The 15,540-nt window shown below is 35.2% G+C and overlaps 3 protein-coding genes, 1 non-coding gene and 1 pseudogene across 5 annotated transcripts; 3 read left to right on the top strand and 2 right to left on the bottom strand.

Moving 5' to 3' along the window:
- Nucleotides 1-1,966: 1,966 nt before the first annotated feature.
- On the bottom strand, nucleotides 1,967-3,418 carry LOC147918425 (uncharacterized; annotated as a pseudogene).
- LOC104769009 (uncharacterized) lies at nucleotides 3,091-4,983 on the top strand. 2 transcript variants are annotated; one of them, XM_010493124.3, is made up of 3 exons: nucleotides 3,091-3,308; nucleotides 3,410-4,119; nucleotides 4,765-4,983. In XM_010493124.3, exon 2 carries the CDS (start codon nucleotides 3,603-3,605, stop codon nucleotides 4,113-4,115), a length of 513 nt encoding a protein of 170 aa, XP_010491426.3. In that variant the 5' UTR covers nucleotides 3,091-3,308; nucleotides 3,410-3,602; the 3' UTR covers nucleotides 4,116-4,119; nucleotides 4,765-4,983. The 2 variants fall into 2 exon arrangements, with proteins under 2 accessions (XP_010491426.3, XP_087361185.1); XM_087505059.1 differs by having other exon boundaries at nucleotides 3,091-4,119.
- Nucleotides 4,984-6,743: 1,760 nt separating this feature from the next.
- On the top strand, nucleotides 6,744-8,248 carry LOC104769010 (transcription factor TCP17). Its single transcript, XM_010493125.3, has 2 exons — nucleotides 6,744-6,978; nucleotides 7,193-8,248. Exon 2 carries the CDS (start codon nucleotides 7,222-7,224, stop codon nucleotides 8,026-8,028), a length of 807 nt encoding a protein of 268 aa, XP_010491427.2. The 5' UTR covers nucleotides 6,744-6,978; nucleotides 7,193-7,221; the 3' UTR covers nucleotides 8,029-8,248.
- A 3,327-nt stretch (nucleotides 8,249-11,575) lies between these two features.
- On the bottom strand, nucleotides 11,576-11,648 carry TRNAA-CGC (transfer RNA alanine (anticodon CGC)). The gene has a single exon. It is a non-coding gene; the product is annotated as a tRNA-Ala (tRNA).
- A 231-nt stretch (nucleotides 11,649-11,879) lies between these two features.
- On the top strand, nucleotides 11,880-15,193 carry LOC104772164 (syntaxin-132). Its single transcript, XM_010496809.3, has 13 exons — nucleotides 11,880-12,318; nucleotides 12,626-12,727; nucleotides 12,813-12,869; nucleotides 13,035-13,083; nucleotides 13,446-13,534; nucleotides 13,619-13,692; nucleotides 13,828-13,870; nucleotides 13,946-14,006; nucleotides 14,097-14,122; nucleotides 14,204-14,281; nucleotides 14,387-14,467; nucleotides 14,609-14,674; nucleotides 14,814-15,193. Exons 1-13 carry the CDS (start codon nucleotides 12,301-12,303, stop codon nucleotides 14,982-14,984), a joined length of 915 nt encoding a protein of 304 aa, XP_010495111.2. The 5' UTR covers nucleotides 11,880-12,300; the 3' UTR covers nucleotides 14,985-15,193.
- Nucleotides 15,194-15,540: the final 347 nt, after the last annotated feature.

Consider the following 15,540-nt stretch of genomic DNA (forward strand, 5'->3'; position numbering starts at 1 on the left):
GATGAGACTGTGTCTTCGATTGCAGGGTAACTTTGAGAGTGACTCTGCTTTTTTTTTTTGGATTTTAATTTACAAACAAAACCGTTTCTTTCTGTGCTCATAGTTGTTCTGAATTGCATTTGCTTGCTTGACTTTTTTTTGTTTGACTAGATGCTCAGTGTCCAACACTGTTCTTATTGTCTCTTCGTCTTTGTTTCTCTTAGCAATACACGTTACGTTCCCATCTTCTCTGTCTATTTCTCACCATGATGATTGATATCATTAGTGTTGTAAGCTATCTAAAAATCTTCAAAAACGTTTTTTATGATGTAGTTTGAATAGTTTTATTGGTGTTTTATTCCAACAAGGATGAAATCTGAATGCATATACTGTCTCTTTCGATTCCTTGAATCTGTAAAGTGCTCACCTTTTGGCGCAAGTTTGTGGCTTTTTGTCTCCCTACTAAGCCATTCAGAACTTAGCTTATCAAAAGAGAACATAAATAAACATGACTCACTCTTTCGCTTTGGGTTTTGTTTGCACGAATCTGTTCAAAAGTTTCCTAAACTATTTGTCCGCTTCTTGAAGATTTGGCTGTAAGACGATCCGCATATGCCAGTGTGGAGATAGATTTTCACTATCAATTTTGCTTAGTGTGAGGAGTTTATCTAAACGATCCGCAGGTGTTTCATGGATTTCTCATCAATGCTCCTTCTTTTTAAGGTACCTGAACATTAGAGACCACTACAGTAACCTTTTTAATGTCTATGTTGTTATATTGATATTCTTTGTTTATGGAAATCCAGGGAACACAGATTCAGGCAACCATGTTTAACGCAGCTGCAGAAGAAGTAGTTTTGTGACAGATTTGAGATGGGAAAGGTTTACTACTATATATCCAGGGGATCTCTTAAGCTTTGCTAATAAGCAGTTTAACACGGTTCAGAATGATTATGAGACGACTCTAAATGAGAAATCAGAGGTTGAAGAAGCTATAGCTGGCAACGAAGAAATGTTTACCCCTGACAATATAGTTCACTTTTGTGCCCATTGATGAGTTGGGTGCATACGTAAATCAGAAAGACCTTATCGGTAAGAGCTGTTTCCTGTTTCTTCTTGTTAAAGTTTTTGGTTTATGATGATATATTTAGTGACTTCAATGTTATTTCATTTCCAGATGTTATTGGTGTCGTTCAAAGTGTATCTCCTACCATGAGCATGATAAGAATGAAGATGTGATCTCTTCTTTCTTATCTCTCTCAATCCTAGTTACAAACTCAAACCCTAATCGACAAGCATGGATCTCCAAACTCATCTTCTAAGAACAGAGAACGCAGTCTCTAACAAACTCACACAATTCTGATCACGCAGGATAGTGTTTACAATACTATTCTATCTCTATTTATACTCTACATTGTTCTCAGTCTTCTCTTTAGCTCCTCTCACGTGCTACTCATGTGCTTATCAGAGCATTAGAAGGAGGAATGACAATGAGATGATCACAAAAGGCGAATGTCGAGGCTGTTTGTTATCAATCCGAGTGTCTACTAAGGTTCTCTTGCCTCAGCCTGACAAATCTCTTTGTGTTCCAACGTCTCAAACGTAAGCTTTTGTTATTCTGAACTCAGTTCTATGCAAAAATGTAGTCAAAAGATCTAAACAGTAATTAATCCTTTTCTGTCATTTTAATACTACTCTGGTTGTTCGCTTCAATTGCAGATTCCATACCATGCAGACACTTTCGTCTTTCTTTCTTGACCATCTAGAGATGTGTACATGATCTGGTGGAGTTTACTTACCCACCCACCCGCTCCAACACTTCCGAGTTCTCAAGCTTAAGTTGGTATGTAGTATTCAGATTCCTTAAAGTGTGTGTGTGTGTGTGTGTGTGATAAAAACTGAATTGTGATGCTCAAAAGTACTCACTCCACCATGCACATAACAATTTTTATTATAGTGGCTGTTTTTCCAAAGAAAGTAGATAAATTTTAGCAAGAGAGATTCAATTTCCATTATAGAATAAACTAAGACATCAAGATAACATTAAAACGGAATTAGGATTGAGGTGGGATGAAGTAAGGGGCTGGGTAAATGGCAGATCTCTGAACCATTTGATAATCACGAACCATGGTATTATCCCAAATATTGAATTTTCCGTAGTTATGGGTGCCCAGGAAATAGATGAAGTTTGGAGATAGGCCATGCAAGCTAGCCTTGACACAGAAAGGTTCACCTTTGTGGGAGAGAAAAATACAGAGATCTCCAATATCAAAAGTCAAGATAGCCGCATCATGATAAGTCGAATCATCATCCTCGCATCTCCGGGATATATCGAACACAAAGAAACGCTCTGAATGTACGATCCCGAGTGAGAAGCGTCTTGTGTACCACCTAACCAAAAAAGTTACACCTGTGGGTGAGTCCACCAAGTGTTCGGTCCTGCAATATGGAAGCATCCGGTCCCACTCTGTCTGCAGAAACTCGTGTAAGTATGGAAAATACAAGTCGCACGCTATGTGTTTTTCTTCAATATCCCAATATCCTAAACGTGAGCATCCAGAACCCAGCATGCAGAACATCTTGTCTCTGCTTGAATACATGACTCGGGAGGAGAAGAAGTCTGGATCTTCGACTCTGATGTTGACCCACTCCGAGCTGTCTTTTCGAGCAGGCCTAAATAAGCTGAGCTGAGGTCCCAGGAACTTGACGGCCACGATGCAATCATCGTCCTCAGGAGAAGAGGAGGACATGGCCATTGGCAATGAGGCAGAGTTACAAAAGGAGGTAGTGAGATTCGCTTCGGGTCTGAATCAGAAGCACTCGGGTTTAGGTCATCTTGGAGACACACAACGCCGTCTCTCAAAGTAGCCACCCACCCATGAGATGCTCCTATTGTTCCCGTTGATTTCAACAAATCCATTGGCACAGTCTTCTTCAAAACCTCTTTCCCAACACCAGGAGCAATAAAATCCTTATGCATATTATTTACAAAATCCTTCAAACCACAAGGAGAAGCACTGAAATTGCAAATGACGAGTTTACCGACATCCCCATCTCTGGAAGTAGATCCACAATGTTCGGCCCCGACGATGTGACACAGAGGGGTCTCCGACAAGAATCGAACACCACCGAGGTGGTGTCTCTAGAGAGTGCAGAGTAATATCATCAGACATGAGCAGAAGAAGAAGAAAGCAATACAAAACAATTTACGTACGGGGAGAGAAGCTTACATTTACAAGTGGAGGTGATTGCCTCCTAAGACAAAGCCTGGAGAGAAGCAGAGATCTCATAGTGTATTTTTGGTGGAGATAAGAAGAAAAGAAACGCTGGTAATAATGCCCTCCATTAAATAAAATGAGTATTTTCCTTGTCCACCAAGTCTTATTCTAGGAAACTTAATTACACTTACCTTTGTTGCAATTTCAACAAGTTTCACCATTAAATAAGGGTGAAAGCTTTCTCAGTAGGCTCAAAGGCGATTTGATCAAACAATTTGATAGTAGGAGAAGCTATATAGCAGAGGAATCAAGTTTTGCAGAGCCATGGGTACATCAATCGCAGAATCTAAACCAGGGAGATTAAATCTCGGTTAAGTGTTTGAGAAATTAAAAAATCTCGGTTAAATGTCTAACCAATCCATTATCTGTGACCGGTTTAATTTCGGAGTCAATTGTTTTCATATTGTTTGCCCAAATCTGTATTTCTCCAAAGGTAAAGCTCTCTCTCTCTCTCTCTCATCAATGGCGAAATCAGCGGCGACGGCGGCTTCCTCGCTTGTGCAAAACCTGAGACGATTCATCAAGAAGCCATGGCAAATCACCGGGCCTTGCGCTCACCCTGAATACCTCGAAGCTGTTCCCAAGGCCACCGAGTATCGTCTCCGATGCCCCGCAACGACTGATGAAGAGGCCATCGTGCCTACCTCGGATCCCGAAACTGTATACAACATCGTATACCACGGCCGAGATCAGCGCCGAAACCGCCCACAGATCCGGCGATACCTATTGAAGAAGGACAACGTGGTTCAGATGATGAACGAGAAGAAGACGTTCGACGTCTCCGACTTCCCTAATGTTTACCTGACTACCACAGTCGAAGAGGATTTGAACACGCGTGGCGGAGGCTACGTCAAATAAACAGGTGATTTTGCCGCATGAGAGCTAAGGGATCAATAAGATTATCAAATGTGTTTGTTCGTATTCAATTCATTATTCAAGGATTGAGCTAATTATTAGATTTAGTTTCGTGTGGTCATAAGCAAATGGGATAGTAAATGGTTCGTGTGAGGAAGATTTTGGTGTTGTTCAATTAGGTCCTGCACAATTTGTTGAAATAGATTTTAGAGTTAGCATTGAGTTGGAACTAATGGTTTTTTGTTGGTATAGTGCATTGTGTCCTTCACATGATGTTTGATGTAGGTTTTCTCAACTTCTCACTGATGTTGTAGTATCCCAGAGAGTATGAGTTTGTCATTTTGGTCTTTTGATTAGATGAATTTTGTAATGCGGAATTAGTTTTGTTGTGATAATGCTGATATACTTTTGAAGTAGTATGAAGAAATAGGAAGTTAGGCAAACAAGTTAATATTAGAGTTATGGAGAACCTATTGAATCAGCTAGCTGCTGAGTCCTAATTAGTTAAGATAATGTATCCCTTTTTGTGCTTCAGCCTACAGTTTAATACTTGCTGAAACAGTTTAGTACTTGAGATGTTCATGTTGTATCCACTTTGCTTTGTTTTTTTCCCATTTATCCTGACTGAATGTGTTTGTATTTTTTTTTGCAGAGGGTTCTTTCATCTTGTCTTTCTCTTGTAATCTCGTGATGGGCGAAAGACTGCGTTTGATATTTCTTTACCGACAAAAAATCTCTCCCTTGTTTGCTTTTGTGTAATAAGATTTCTAGTAGCTTTATGAACTACAAAACACTTCATTCTCCTTCAGAATAACCAGATTGTTGTTCAGTCGTATTCCCTATGTTTATGATGAACCCGTGATTGTTTGAAGTTTGAGTGATTTAGAAACGGTTGATAATGTAACACAAAGAGAAAAAGAGTTAATAGTCTCTGTGTTCTTGTGGACCCTTTTTTCTCTGCAGCAGTGACTCAGAGAAGAAGAAGAAGCAGCAGAAACTGTGACAAGCCATTATGCTACCAAACTGGCAATCTCTATGTTCTCCATGAATTTTACCCCAAACTACTGTTCCTTCACCTCTTTTGCTTCTGTCTATGGCAAGGACGTGTCACTGTCTCTCTCTCTCTCTCGGCATGAGCCTTTTGCATTTACTGCTGTACAGACCGAGAACGACGGCTCAGGATTAAAAGAAAAGGAGTAGAGTGTTTAGCAATTTTGGGTCCAAAAATGTCTGTGTGTCTCTCTGTGTCTAGGTGACATGCATACGTCATCATATGCACGTATTCCAACTTTTGGTCTAAATGGGGACACATCGGCGTGACCAAACTCTGATAAGAAGAAGTTTCTTTACCGGTCTCAGAGAATATGGTAGAAGAATAGAACGGTTTACTTGAAATTGGTTTGTGGTTTTAATTAGTCAAGAAAAATCAGTTCGTAATCATTGGGTTCAGCTAATTAAACCACTATTTTATAATCCAGTTCAATTGTATTAACTGAAAAAATGGTTCATCTTTGACACTATCACTAGTAGTATGAAATAATTGAAATTGGAATCGTTCAGACACACAAATTTCTAGGAATAATTAAGAGGTCCAAAACTATTTTCATATATATTCATGAATATCGCAGAATCCAACGCACTCAAAATTAACAAAATTTGAAACTGAAGTCCCACCATCGTCATTAAACTTAGATCAGCTGATCTTTAGGTCCCAACTAGAGAAACTTCTCATCAGTCACTGATACATATACGCAGAGATCTGTTTTTACACCTTTTTATATGCAGCTAATAATTTTTCGTAAAGCGTGTGATCCGATAAAAGCGTTTATACTGTATATAGGAGAAAAGCAAAACAGTTATTGGCTAGGGTACAGTGAAATTTAATTAGCATTATGGTAGAATTAAAAAGTGGGAATTATACATACTGCAAAAAAAACACGTACTCTTGAGTCTTGAGTCTTGAGTCTTGAGTGTTGAACCTTGGTCCATCCTCCATCTAAGACCAACTATATATACTCGCTATCAATCTAAATGCCTACTAATAAAATGTACAACATAAGCATGCGTATCCGCGCGTGTAGAACTAAAATTGGTATTATCTCAGGAAGAAAATCAAAAAGGTAAAAAAATCCTAATTTCTACTAGTTTTGGGGCTCAGCATTTACTGATTTACGTACTATATAATTGACTTTCTTCTTTAATTAGTTCCTAATGTATGAGTTGGTTCTTAGTAACTTCGAACTACAGTTTCGATTTGAAATATATGTAAAAAAGGGTGAGATACTATGTAATGAAAATGTAATTATCTTATAAAAGTGTTTTCTATGGAACGGAGTCAAATATATATTTAAGACATAAATAAATACGAAGTTGCAGTCTCTGAATAATTAGATAAAAGTGACGTCAAGAAAAAGAAAGTAGATATATACATGTATATACATTTTGATTATATATTTTTTAAAAATTTGATATCTATCATTAGTGTATGTGTGGGTGAAACCATAACATCTTTCTTTCCATCAAAAAAAGAAAAAGAAACAAAAAAAAAAAAAGACATGTGGATAAGAGTGTCTATAGTCTATGCACTACATAAAATGCTCCTTTTTCAATCTTTGTGTATAAATTCCTTTCATACTGTACCCAACTAAAACCCTAGTGATTGGAGTATATATATACTGTAAATACGGGGGGTATCATTCCTTGCTCAGCCTCGGTCATATATTATTCACTTTTAGTTTTTTTTTTGTGTGTTTTATATAACGAGAGAAACCAAATTATAAGTGTTCTAGGTACTTGACGAAGAAACTAGCTCGATCTGTCTAAACACAACGACTTTTATCAAGCTTATCGATCGGTTTCTCTCTGTGTAAGATTTGTATCACCTCAATTCTATTATTTAATTTTGAATCACCTCAATTCTATTATTTCACTGTCAAGTTTAATTAGTAATCTGCCAATAGCATTATTATTTTCCATATTAATTAAAGATGTTTTTCATGCTTCCTAAAACCTACAAATATTTCGTAAATTTAACAAATTGTGATTACAATATTATCGTTTCTTCTGTTTTTTGTTTTCAGATCCGTAAAGTATAATTATATAATCAATTATGGACATGAGATTGAACCCTTCGAGAGAGGACATGATCAGATTTAAACAAGAAGTTGAAGATCATAACCAACCGAGTTCTTTGTCCTTGTCGAGGTCACGATGGAACAATCCGAGGATCGTACGAGTCTCAAGAACATTCGGAGGCAAAGACCGACACAGTAAAGTGTTTACAGTTCGTGGTATCCGAGACAGGAGGATAAGGTTGTCGGTGATGACAGCAATTCAGGTTTACGACCTTCAAGAACGACTAGGGCTGAGTCAGCCTAGCAAAGTCATTGATTGGCTATTAGAAGCTGCCAAAAACGACGTCGATTTGCTTCCTCCTTTGCAATTCCCACCTGGGCTTCATCAAGTCATTAACCCTAATCTCAATGGCTTAGGAGAATCTTTTCCTGGGGTCTTCGAAAGTTTCGATCTTGGAAGCTGCTCCAACCGAGAAAACTTGGATCTTGAGAAGATGAAATGGGTTAAATTCGATCAAGACAGTAATCTTGATGGGTTCGACATCGATCATCATCACGATGTCTCGAATTCAATCCAAAGCAACAAGGTTTATTTCCCTACTACTACTACTACTTCGTCTAGCAGCTCTTATCACTACAACCTTGGGCATCTCCAACAGTCTCTATTGGACCAATCTGGTAATGTTACTGTCGCCTTTTCCAATAATAGTAATCTCAATCCGCCGGCTGTGGAAACAGTGAGTTCTCTATTTCCAAGGTACCCTTCGTTTATCGGTGGTGGTCAACTTCAACTCTTTAGCGAAAACTCGAACTCGTCCAACCAAACGGATCGTGTGGAGTAATTTCAGCCCTTATAGTCTCTAGACTCTTACATAAGCTGATGATTTGTAGTCATGAATGACATTTATTACTACATATACATAGATACAATTTTACTATGGTTTAATGGTTATTTGTTGAATTTAGTAGTCGTCACATGCGTGTAAATTTCGTACTTTTGGTAATATTTGGAATATGTACATACATTTTTGGATTATTTAAATGATAATTATATTTCTTGTAGCGAGAATGAATATAAGTTAGAGATATGTTTGTTTGTAGTGCCTATAACACATTGGCTTCATTGCATGCCAAACCCTAGCTTGTTCACATGTCTACAACCACATGCATGTGTATATCAGTATATACAAAATATACATGAGACATCATATATTATATATATATATATGTTGATCAGATTAGAAATCCTTAATCAATGCATGTAATTTGATGTGTATGTCGGGTGTCATGAGTAGCTTAGCATATAAATAAAATCCAATCGAACCAATGTATTTTAGTCTTGTTTTCTTACAAGTTAACATATATATACAATAATTCTCTGAAACCAAATCTGCCGGCCGAAAGGTCTCTTCCAAGGATTTACGACGGTGAAAATGTACTATGTATCTTCACAATTTATCGAAATCAATGATTAATTTGATGTAGTATATATAAATATTGTACAAGTAAATACAGTATATGACTTTTTTTTGTTGTTGTAAGTCTTGGGATTGGAGAATGAGAGAAGGACAATGAGAAGAAGACGAGGCAGTGAAGACAGCAACTGAATTTGCAGTCAAGTCAAGCACTGATCCCCATATATCTTCTTTTTTTAACTAATTGCTCTTTCTTCTTTTCTCTTTTGTCTCCTCTTTCTCTTTTCCATTTAGGGGAGGTATTGGTTTAGGATTTAGAAAGAGTTTTAATGACTTTGTGTTTTTAAAAATCTTGCTGATTTTTTAAATCATAGAAAATTAGAAAGTAAAAACGAAGGATTCTATAAGAGATTGTTTAGGAAGTTATTTTAAATCTTGCTGATTTGTGTTTCCTAATCTTGTAAAATATTTCATAAAATCTTTCAAAATCTTTCTATTTGATGAAAGAGTTTTCATGACTTTTGTTATGAAGGAAATATTATAAAATCCTAAACCAATAACACAAAATTTGAATTCATTAACAATCCATGATTCTTTTGTTTTAATTGAATAACATAAAACTTTTAATGACTTTATAAAACTCTTAATCCAATAACACTAGATTTATCAAGATTTTAGATAACTTTTTACAAATCCACAACCAATAACACCAAACTTTTAAAGAGTTTTAAAAAGTCTTGATTGAATAACAACATATTTTACATAACTTTTAAAATCATTCAAATTCTTTCTAAATCCTAAACCAATAACCCCCCTTAATTTTCTCTCACACATATAAAACCATGCTATATATGTGACATTATAAACTTTCCTTTGGATTCTTCTTTGCGTTTAATATTTTTATTTTTTTACCGACAACGAGCTAGTAAAATGATTGACTATTGAAGGTTTGCTACTAATTCGCCGGAATTAATTAGCTTATGCTGCTGTATATGCACTGTATGCCAATAATTCGAAGCAGTTGTTCATGATTAATCAAATTAATAAACATTATCACATTATCAATAATCACATGAACAATAGATTAGATTAGTTAATGGCTGATGTTAAATAGGTCAATAAAATAGATCAGCGACGCATTTGTATCTGAGCAATTATATATATATATATATAGCTGCGTATTATTAACTCTTTCGGTTGCCGTTGTTGAATTGTTTTCAAGTCTTGTGATCTAGTGATGATCTACAAATATGTTTTAATTATATATAGGAAAATAACTTGGATTGTGTTTCTTGGACATGCTTGAGAGACTACAATACCTTTTTCTTGTAGAATCTTATGTCAAATTATTTAAATGGTCCATGTATGCGACTACAAACTTTGCTTTCCTCACCGGCATGCTTCAAACTCTAAGTTCAAACTTGTAAGAGGAGCAAGATGTATATTAAAGAGAAAATAAAAAGTACTTACTTTCATTTTCACAATTCCTCACTTACTTAGGCATGCAAGTTCTTTTTTGTTTTTCTCCCTTTTTTGTTTTCCCTCTTATATATCCAACCTACCTGTCTTCTCGTTTCTGTTGGCTAATAAGTGTCTTTATCTTAATTCACAATTTCGCATCCCAATCCAAAAATATCATAATGAAACCAACAATATATAGAATTTACATATAACTGTAATTTAAACTTTCGGCTTTTTACCTACGTTTTGTAGATTAAAAACCAGTAATACATATATACACACAGTATGTAGAAAATGCACTCACTCACTCACTAGTACTTGGTTAGGTGATCTGGAAGACTTTGTGAATTGACATCCATTTTACCTTAACTTGTAAACTAGTATATTCTACCTTATATTTTTTTTATGAAACAAAAATAAATATATTTGCTATGAGAAAAAAGCAAAAACACATTTATAATTGATGCGATTATATACCATCGGGGCTCCTTCAGTATTTGAGCTGGCTAGTCTAAAGACCCAATCGTACGTGTTCCACCATAAACAAAAGAATTCTTGTGTCAACTTATAAATAAGTTCCATTTTTCATCTTAAAAAACCAAAAACAAGAAAATAATTCAGACTATACTTATTACTTCCTCTCTATCAGAAATGATTATTTTTTAAGTTTTTCACATAGATTAAGAAAACAATTAATGCTTAGTCATAATTCATAAATGTGTTTTTATATATAATAACATGTTGACCAAAAAAAAAATATATAATAACACATTTCTCATAACTATTAACCAATGGTAGTTCATTAAAATTTTAAATTCTCAATTAATGAATCTTGAAATCTACAATTTCATAGTATTAATTAATAAAAAATACAGAAAATCAATCTTTGTGATAAAAGATAAATTTCTAAAACATTATTTATTCTAATACAAAAGGACTCTTGTGTCAACTTATAAATAAGTTCCATTTTTCATTTTAAAAAACCAAAAACAAGAAAATAATCCAGACTATACTTATTATTCCTTCTGTATCAGAAATGATTATTTTTTTTAAGTTTTTCACATAGATTAAAAAAACAATTAATGTTTAGTCATAAATGTGTTTTTATATATAATAACATATTTCTCATAACTATTAACCAATGGTAGTTTATTAAAAAATTTAATTCTCAATTAATGAATCTTGAAATCTACAATTTCATAGCATTAATTAATAAAAAAATATAGAAAATCAATCTTTGTGTGATACAAGATAAATTTCTAAAACATTATCTATTCTAATACAAAGGAAGTAGTTTTTTTATTATTACTTTTTATTTTTTGTTCTAATGTACAATGTTTAGGTCAGAGATAGGATTAAAAAAAAAAAAAAGATTAAATTAGCATATTGGACGGGATGTTTCATGACAGGATGTCGAAACACGTGTAAATATTGGCCAACAAAAATAAATGAATTAAGAAAAGGACAACAATTAATTTATCCAATTATTGTTTTCAAAAAACAAAAATAAAAATGGAGGTGCGGGGAATCGAACCCCGTGCCTCTCGCATGCGAAGCGAGCGCTCTACCATATGAGCTACACCCCCGTTTTGTTTATTGCTGTCGCTTACATTTTCTTGACTATTAAAATTAATTAAAGAATATCCGCCGTCGATTCGGATGGGATATTCCAAATCGACTGCTCACATTCCTTTAGGTGTAATCGTCGTCAGTGCACATGCGTCGCATATGATATATATTCTTTACTAACGTAAATGACGTAACTACCCTTTTCTTTTATTTCTTTCCGGACACCGAAAGGAAAGTTGTCTTTAGCTGGACAAGGACGGCATATGTCGGAAAATTTCATTTTTTACGCTACCAAAACCGAACCGGTCTAGATTTTGTTTCGGTTTACATGTGTTAAACTGTCTGTAAATCGTATTCGATTCTCGGTTTTAGTTAGGTGAACCAATCGGTTTGGACGAATTAAAAATCCCTAGATTTACTACTACTACTACTAATTTCTCTCTCTTTTTCTCAAATTCACATCACCGTGAGTGCTTGCTTGAGCCACAGATCCGTTTCTCCTCTTTACTTTCTCGTCTCTCGAATCTTGTCTTCACACTCAGTTCTTCGGAAGATCAGACATAGTCGCTAAAGCCACGTTGTCTTCATATCGCTTTCTCACCATCCCAAGTCGTGGTTCTTCTTCGTTCTTGGTGTGAATCGAAACCATAGTCTCTTCTATCCGTAACGATGAACGATCTTCTTAAGGTGAGATTTTATTATGCAACGGTGTTTTGTGTATAAAATTTAGGGTTTGATCATATAATGTGGATTGGTTTCCAAAATTGGTAGTTCTTGATGTTTCCATCATCTTACATTGCTCATTGAATAAATTATGAATTTTTCTATTGAAATTCGTATGGGTTTTGAGTTTGACCAATCTTAGTTTCAATTCGAGCAAGAATCTGATAAACTTTGGGAGGAGCTGGGACTTGTAATGATTCTATCTGTTCATTGAAATCTAGATTGAGCTATAATGGGGTTATATATGTCTTTTTTTTTTTTTTTTTTGTAGGGTTCGTTTGAGCTACCCAGAGGTCAATCTTCTAGAGAAGGGGATGTTGAACTAGGAGAACAACAAGGTGGAGATCAAGGTTTAGAAGATTTCTTCAAAAAGGTATTCTTTTTTATATATATATGAGTGCTGCTATATTACTCTATCAAATTGCTTTACCTAAGTGGTTTCCTCTTTGTCTTCTTAGGTTCAAGATATTGATAAACAGTATGATAAGCTAGATAAGCTTCTAAAGAAACTTCAGGTACATACCAATGACTTTTCTTACCTTTCACTTATTTATTTTTCTCTGCTATGATTGTTGGCTTTCACTTGTCAGTTGCTCTGTGTTATTTTTTGTGCTAAGTTATATATCTTAGTTTTGACTGTTCAATTTTACTGATGTGGTTGTTGTTGTTAAACCCTATAGGCTGCCCATGAAGAGTCAAAGGCTGTGACCAAGGCTCCTGCCATGAAGGGTATATTTGTTTATTCTGTACATCTTTTTGTCAATGCATATTACTCGGAACTTGGAGATTATAAAGGGTTGTTGCTCTAGCAGATTTAAATTTTTTGATATAATGAACTTTAGCTTAGGCACTGGAACTAAATACAAGGATTTGTTTAAATTAACCATACATACATGTCTGAGAATTCGAGTTAGACAGTTTATATTTCTTAAAAGACAGAAAAAAAAATCGTAGACGATAACTGATGGATCCTAACTTAGACACAATTCTTGGCTTTATGTGCTTGAAGCTTAAGCGTTTGGGTTAGTGTTAATGGTAGACCTTAAACTTAACATATAGTTTTTGTGTGTTGCTCCTTATGTAATGGACAGCAATAAAGAAGAAGATGGAAAAGGACGTTGATGAAGTTGGAAGTATTGCCCGTTTCATAAAGGGGAAACTTGAGGAGTTGGACAGAGAGGTAGGGTCACTGGATCTTTATCTTCTACTTTTACAACTCTTGAATTTATATATTTGAATGTTGATACTCATTCAAATGTTGTAGAACTTGGCAAATAGACAAAAACCTGGATGTGGGAAAGGATCTGGTGTGGATCGATCAAGAACAGCAACTACACTGTAAGCATTCTTCTTTTTCAATAAGATAAAGAAGAAGTTCAGCTGTTATTCATTTAAATGTTGTAGAACTTGGCATAGGGATGCTGTAAATATTCTTTGGTATGACCTTTTATATGCTTTCATTCTCTGCAACAGTTCCTTAAAGAAGAAGTTGAAAGACAAGATGGCTGAGTTTCAGGTAGGAAGAAAAATATAACTTTTCAAAATTATATGGAAACTGTTATTTTTAAAACTAACATGCGACTTGTTTTAGGTTCTACGAGCGAATATTCAACAAGAGTATCGTGATGTTGTCGATAGGCGTATCTATACAGGTATGTGCGATGATGTTATCTGATTGCATTTGTTATTCCCTTCTACGTTTCTTCTCACTTTTTATTTTTGTGTGTTTTGCCTTGAATTAGTAACTGGGGAGCGGGCAGATGAAGATGTAAGTAAAGTAGCCTCTTGGTTTCATTATGGTCTCAGAAGTTTGAACAAAACGCATGCCTTACCGTTTCTTGTTTTTCAGACTATTGATGAAATGATTGAAACTGGAAACAGCGAACAGATCTTCCAGAAAGCGATTCAGGAGCAAGGAAGAGGACAGGTTCGAGCATTTCCATTCTAATTGAGAAGCAAGTGCTTTGGACATGGTGACACTTTATTATATGTCAAATGTTTAGTAATAATCCAAACATTTAATCTTTCCCAGGTAATGGACACCTTGGCGGAAATCCAAGAACGTCATGATGCTGTCAGAGACTTGGAAAAGAAACTTCTTGACTTACAACAAGTATGTTGGATTCCTCACAATCTCTTCTTATACCGAGTTTGATGCAATCTGTTAATCAAACTCTTTTTGTTTGGCTGAGAACTCAAATTGTATGGAGTCATTCGCGTAAAGACAGATCTAACAGGATCCCTTTTTCTGCAGATTTTCTTGGATATGGCGGTTTTGGTTGATGCACAAGGAGAAATGCTTGACAACATAGAGTCTCAGGTAATTTGGTATTTATGAGTGCTGTTGATATGAAAATTAGAAGGTTTCAAAATTACAGTGTATATAGTCCTTTTAAGTTGATACATGAAGGCAGTGCAATAAGTAAACAATGATGAATGATACTTTTTGGCAAATCTAGGTGTCAAGTGCAGTAGATCACGTGCAATCAGGAAACACGGCTCTTCAAAGAGCAAAGAGCTTACAGAAGAACTCAAGGAAGTGGATGTGTATTGCTATTATCATCCTCCTTATTGTGGTTGCAGTGATCGTTGTTGGTGTTCTCAAGCCTTGGAAAAATAAGAGTGCTTGAGGAAATCCAGAGAATGTACAAAGAAAAAAAGCAAATTATATCAATCCTTTGCACGGCTTCGAGTGAGAGAGTGTTTTGTTTATGATGTGTGTGTGTTTTTTTTTTACCAGGAAACATAAAAACAACAAAATTCTATATTCTTTTAACTGGGATCAAACAAACCAATTTTCTCTTTTCATTGTGCAATTTAACGTGGATAAGTTTCATAATTGACTATTTCTGTTTTTATGTTTTGTGTGTTTGCATTTACATGGCAGGAAAAGAAAAAAAAAGGTAATACAAAACATTGTCATCCATCTTTCGTTGACTTTTCAGATACTCATGAAAATAAGCCACTTATAGATGATAGTATCATTACTATTGTCAATGGGAAAGTAATACAGTAACAGTTGGTTCAGATCAAGGCTGAATTTACTTTCACATACACTGGTGATCATCAATTAAACTTTCATTCAAACCTAGAAGTTGCTTTGCTGTTTTCGCATAATCATGTGCTGTCCTTGCTGGGAGCATATGTATATATGCATATCCTATTCTAAATGGGGCACCTTTTATT

This window comes from Camelina sativa, chromosome 20, assembly GCF_030686135.1.
Source record: "Camelina sativa cultivar CO46 ecotype springtype chromosome 20, ASM3068613v1".
In the NCBI taxonomy this organism is placed as follows: Eukaryota; Viridiplantae; Streptophyta; class Magnoliopsida; order Brassicales; family Brassicaceae; genus Camelina; species Camelina sativa.